The sequence below is a fragment of the Silene latifolia genome, chromosome 1 (assembly GCF_048544455.1).
Source record: "Silene latifolia isolate original U9 population chromosome 1, ASM4854445v1, whole genome shotgun sequence".
NCBI classification, from domain to species: Eukaryota; Viridiplantae; Streptophyta; class Magnoliopsida; order Caryophyllales; family Caryophyllaceae; genus Silene; species Silene latifolia.
This window is the reverse complement of record NC_133526.1, coordinates 23,535,300-23,541,128: the sequence shown is the minus strand read 5'-3', so window position 1 is coordinate 23,541,128 and position 5,829 is coordinate 23,535,300. Positions and strand designations below refer to the sequence as shown.

The 5,829-nt window shown below is 40.7% G+C and overlaps 1 protein-coding gene across 1 annotated transcript; it reads left to right on the top strand.

Moving 5' to 3' along the window:
• The first annotated feature begins 709 nt into the window (after positions 1–709).
• On the top strand, positions 710–1,411 carry LOC141642043 (uncharacterized). Its single transcript, XM_074450707.1, has one exon. The coding sequence runs from the start codon at positions 710–712 to the stop codon at positions 1,409–1,411; it is 702 nt and encodes a 233-aa protein (XP_074306808.1).
• The last annotated feature ends 4,418 nt before the right edge of the window (positions 1,412–5,829 follow it).

Sequence of the window (5,829 nt, the reverse complement as noted above, 5' to 3'; positions counted from 1 at the left end):
GATTGAGACTTGGAATAAGTTGAAGAAGCACTTGCAAAAACGCTTCATGCCAAGAGACTATGAACAAGAGCAGTATTTGAAGCTTACATCTCTTTCTCAAGGTAATTTAAGTTTGACTGATTACATTAAGGAGTTTGAAAGACTAATTATGGTGTGTGACCTTGAGGAACGGGAGGAGATGCAAATTGCTCGATTCATTAAGGGTTTGAGTCCTTCATTGGCCCAACGAGTTGAAGTTCAGAATTTCCTTGATTTTAATGATGTGTGTAAGCTTGCTCTTAAGTTCGAAAAGCAGGGCAAAGGAAAGAAACCCCTGGTTGCTCGTGATGGTTCTAAGAGTGTTAATCTTTTTTATAAGTCAAGCGCTACATCATCGTTCAATAAGGAAGCCAAAAAGGAAGAACCCAAAGACAAAATCAAAGGAGTTGCTACTGATTTCAAAGATATGCGTGCTAGGAAATGCTTTAAGTGCCAAGGTTATGGACACATCACTAACGAATGTCCCCAAAAGAGAGCGCTTACTCTTCAAGAGTTAGGTGAGATTACTCCATGTTTCGTGGTGATAAATTAGACGGAGGTCAATTATGTCCAGAACGATGGAGATGAAGAAGATGATGAGGTTCACACTCATATTGTCGAACCATCATATGACACTGATAAGGAGATGTTCGTGGTGAGAAACTTGCATATTCAATCCACACCGATTGAAATGGAGCAACGTGAGCAGATTTTACATGCTCATTGTAAGGTGCATGGTAAGACTTGCAATTTGATTATTGATAGTGGGTCTTGCACAAATGCGGTTGCTACTGAATTGGTGGATTCCTTTAAGCTTGAGACTCGTAATCACCATAAACCATATATGCTGCATTGGTTGAATGAAAACAGTGGGATTAAAGTCAAGAAACAAGCTTTACTTTCATTTGTTATGGGTCCCTATGAAGATGAAGTATGGTGTGACGTGTTACCCATGAGTGCGTGTCATATTCTATTGGGACGACCATGGCAGTTTGATAGAGAAGTTGTTCATCAAGGAAGGGATAACATTTACATTGTTAGAAAGGGTAAAAACAGATTCCACTTAAAACCCTTGTCACCTAACAAAGTAAGGAAGAAAAATGAGAATTTGTTTATGAATGTTAAAGAATTTGTTAAAGCATTAGAACAAGGGGAACAAGCTTATGTTCTTATGGTTCGAGATGTGGAAGAAGGAATTGGAGTTCATGACGAGACTGTCCAAATGTTGTTGAATGAGTTTGGTGATGTGTTCCCGGAAGAGTTGCCACTTGGATTACCTCCTAAGCGTGGCATAGAGCACCAAATTGATCTTATTCCAGGAGCTACACTTCCAAACAAACCAGTCTATCGATGCAATCCAGAAGAGGCTAAAGAGTTGCAAAGACAAGTGTAAAAGTTGATTGATCGAGGCTATGTGCAAGAGAGTCGTAGTCCTTGTGCCTTACCTGATCTTTTGGTACCCAAGAAGGATGGGACATGGCGTATGTGTATTGATAGCCGAGCGGTGAACAATATTACAATCAAGTATCGCTTTCTTATGCCGAGGCTAGATGATATGCTTGATGAGTTGAATGGAGCTCGTGTGTTCTCGAAAATTGATCTTCGAAGTGGTTATCATCAAATGAGGGTTCGAGAAGGTGACGAATGGAAAACAGCTTTCAAAAAAAAGCAAGGGTTGTATGAGCGGCTTGTTATGCCATTTGGGTTATGCAATGCTCCTAGTTCTTTCATGCGGCTGATGAATGAGGTCCTAAGGCCATTTCTTAATAAGTTTGTTGTTGTTTATCTTGATGACATTCTTATTTACAGCAAAAATAAGGAGCAACACTTGGAACATTTGAGAAAGGTGTTTGAGAAGTTAAGAGAACAAAAACTTTATGGAAAGCTCGAGAAATGCATGTTCATGGTGCCTAGTGTGACCTTTCTTGGTTACATCGTTGGAGAAGAAGGGGTGAGAGTTGATCCTTCAAAAGTAAAAGCAATTCAATCGTGTCCTATTCCTAAAACAACTACTGAAGTTAGAAGTTTTCATGGATTGGCTTCATTTTATCGAAGGTTCATTCAAAATTTTAGCTCTATTGTTGCACCTATCACCGAGCTAACAAAGAAAGGAGAGTTTGTGTGGAATCCAAGTGCACAAAAAGCATTTGATGAGTTCAAAGATAAGTTGTGTTCAACACCTATTCTAGCTTTGCCCAACTTTGACAAATTGTTCGAAGTTGAATGCGACGCTAGCGGAGTTGAAGTTGGAGCTGTTCTAATCCAAGAGAAACGACCTATTGCATTCTTTAGTGAGAAATTGGGAGGAGCAAGGCTAAAGTATTCCACCTATGACAAGGAGTTCTATGCGATTGTGCGAGCACTGGATCATTGGGCTCATTATCTTCGCCAAAAACCATTTGTTCTGCATTCTGATCACGAGACTCTAAAGCACATTCATGGACAGCAAAAGTTGAATGCAAGACATGCCAAATGGGTAGAGTTCCTACAATCCTTTACCTTTTCTTCAAAGTATAAAATGGGAAACTCTAATGTTGTGGCTGATGCGCTTTCGAGAAGGCATTGTTTGCTTGTTGCACTTGATGCGAGGTTACTTGGATTTGAGCAATTGAAAGAATTATGCAAAGATGATCCTGATTTTTCAAATGAACTTATTAGTCCTACTAATTTGTTCTCGGTGCAAGAAAGATATTTGTTCAAAGGAAACAAGCTTTGTATTTCTAAGAGCTCAATTCGAGAGCTATTGGTTAGAGAAGCACATGGAGGAGCGTTGGCTGGACACTTTGGCGTCAATAAGACTTATGATATCCTTGGAGAGCACTTCTATTGGCCTCAGATGCTCAAGGATGTGCAATATGTGATAGCAAGGTGTGCTACATGCCAAATATCGAAAAGTTCATTCACTAAGGGGCTTTACACTCCCTTATCAGTTCCTACACAACCATGGAACGAGGTAAGCATTGATTTTATTGTTGCGTTGTCGCGAACTCAAAGAGGTAAAGATTCAATCATGGTGGTGGTTGATCGATTCTCAAAAATGGCTCATTTCATACCATGTCACAAAACTGATGATGCTTCTAAAGTTGCTGAGTTGTATTACAAGGAAGTTCTTCGTCTACATGGCATTCCAAAAACTATTGTTTCCGATCGAGACACTATGTTTTTAAGCTACTTTTGGAAGACATTGTGGCGTTGGGTTGTTACTAAGTTGTTGTTTAGTACTTCTCACTATCCCCAAACTGATGGTCAAACGGAGGTGACAAATCGAACTCTTGGAAGTTTGTTACGAGGTTTAGTGAGTAAGAGCACAAATGATTGGGACGTGAAGTTAGCACATGCTGAGTTTGCCTATAACCGTACACCGTCTATGACTACTGGACGTGCACCATTTGAGATTGTTTATGGGGTAAATCCTTATCTCCCAATTGATCTTATTCCTATTCCAAAGAAGGAGATGGTAATTTTTGAAGCTAAGGAAAGACAAGCTGCATTTTTCCGTACTTGTGAGCAAATCAAAGCTCAAATTGAGAAGGCTAATGCAAGATACAAGGAGAAAGCTAATAAGCATCGAAAACAGCCTACATTCAAGGTGGGATATCTTGTTTGGTTACATCTTCGCAAGGACAAGTTTCCCTCGAAGCGAAAGAACAATTTAATGCCAAGGGCCGATGGTCCATTTCGAGTGCTTGAGCGCTACGGTGAAAGAGCTTACAAAATTGAACTCCCTGATGAATATGGTGGTATAAGTGCTACTTTCAATATTGGTGATCTATCTCCATACTGTGGACACGGCCCACCTGCGAGCCCACTTCGATCTGTGGACATGCAGCGGTCTTTTTGAAAGCCACGCTCGGCGGCGTAAAGATGCTTTCGACCGGATCGTTTTAGATCGGTCGGTTTCGTCTCGGTTAGGGTCTTGAAACGATTAGAGATGTTCGGAGTTGCCACCAAGCGTTTGTGGGATGCCTGGAACCCGTTCGAATTCCACTTTATACCTCGGTCAAATCGAAGCACAAAGCAGCGTTTGACATAGGTACTAAAGATAAGGAAATCGTCCCTCTTTAGCATCATATCTCTAGAATGACTCTCGTACGCCCTGGATAAGGTCGTCCACTATCCAAAGTTTCTGAGTAAGAGGTGAAGGTATGTATTGGGAAGCCCTTTAATCAGACACCCAATCCCGCCCGCGTTAGCGGCCTCTACTGATCGATCTTGGTTGGTTGAATGCAAAAGTTGATAAAACGGTTTAAATGCATGAATGCGCGCATCCAATGATTTAAACCTAACATGTGAGAGCTTTCTAAGTCGGTTGATTTAATCCAAGTATCAAGTATAAGATGTCGAGTTGGATTAATGGTTGATTTGCATGCAAGATGGAAATTAAATATCCATTTACCGTATTAGGTTTAGGGTGCATAACATGATCCATTTGTCTTAGTAAGGTATTTTGCAAATATGGTTTTGGATAATCAAATAGTCATCTGATCCGTCCTATATCCGGGCTAACCGGAGTCGGGATCGTCCTAGACTAATGCCGGAAGGGAACATGCCCTGTACCAGACGGCCATATGAGGCGCGAGCCAGCCGGCGATACAATGGGCCTCCCTCTGGTTTTGAAAGTGAAAAATGGAGAGCTTGTTTAGGCGCGGGTTAGCCCACGGTTTATGTGCCGTGTTCTGACCGTTTAGAAAACGTTATAAAACGTGTTGAAAATGGGTATTTGAACCCGGTTTGATTTGAAGGGGTCGTTTAGACCGCATTTGTTGATTTGAAGAACTCGACTCGAAAAATCTTCATTATTTTGATAATATTCGGTGTCGGGTTCGATTTGACAAACTTGACATGAATAGTTTTGAAAATGATTATGGACTAATTGTTTTAAGTCCATTTGAATGTTATTAGTCGATACTCATCATCGTACCCGGGTTAAAATCCGGCAAGGTATGTAGAACCAAGGATGACTTTGTGTTTGTGACTAATATGTTTGTTTGAAAATGTAAAGAAATGAAATAAAAGGCTTTAAAATACCTTCTAAATTTCATTAACCAAATATTATCACCGAAACACGGATTTAACCGTCATGGTATGAGGAACCAAGGGTGAAAAATGTTTTCTGGTTAAAACAAGTGAAATAAAATAAAAGGGGTTCGAAAATACTTGAAATGGTGAAAACCGATTACAAATATGAAAAATGGATTAAGGGAAATGACGAGAACAGACACGGTTGATCTCTGGTCTGAATACCCCATTTAGGCGCGGGCTAGTTGGCGACCTAAGGGGCTTCTGCCTCAAACCAAAAATCAGTTTTGTCTCGTTTATTCCATGTTTTGGTTCATGTTTATGCAAGTTTTAGCATGTTATAGTCATGAAACGAATGAAAACATAATAAAAGAGGATTTTTACACCCTCATACTTACATGTTTGGTTATGGCGAGTGACCGACGTAAGTGTAATAACTCGTTTGATCGGAAAAAACTCGGTTTAAAACCGTTTTGGTAAGCAAAAAAGAGTGTGTTAAGCTTAGTGATGGTGTAGTGGTCGAAGTGGTCGGTCAAGTGATTTAATGCACGATGACGGTACCAAACAATGTGTCAGGCTTGTATTTACGATCGGTAGGTCGTAAATACGCGTCGGGTTGTGACTTAAGAAGTCGAGTCGAGAATTTTAAGGGAGAAAAGAGGGGGCGGACACTCGCGTAAGTCTCAAATGGGTGGCATTTGAGGGGTATTTATAGGAGAATGAGTGGTTGTGTGAGTTTTGAGCGACGTGGCCACTTGGGTCGCTCAAAGAGGCGCAAGCCCCGTCGCGGTT

Coding starts and splice junctions, on each gene's coding strand:
- LOC141642043 (XM_074450707.1), top strand. CDS start 710: ATGGAGCAACGTGAGCAGATTTTACATGCTCATTGTAAGGTGCATGGT.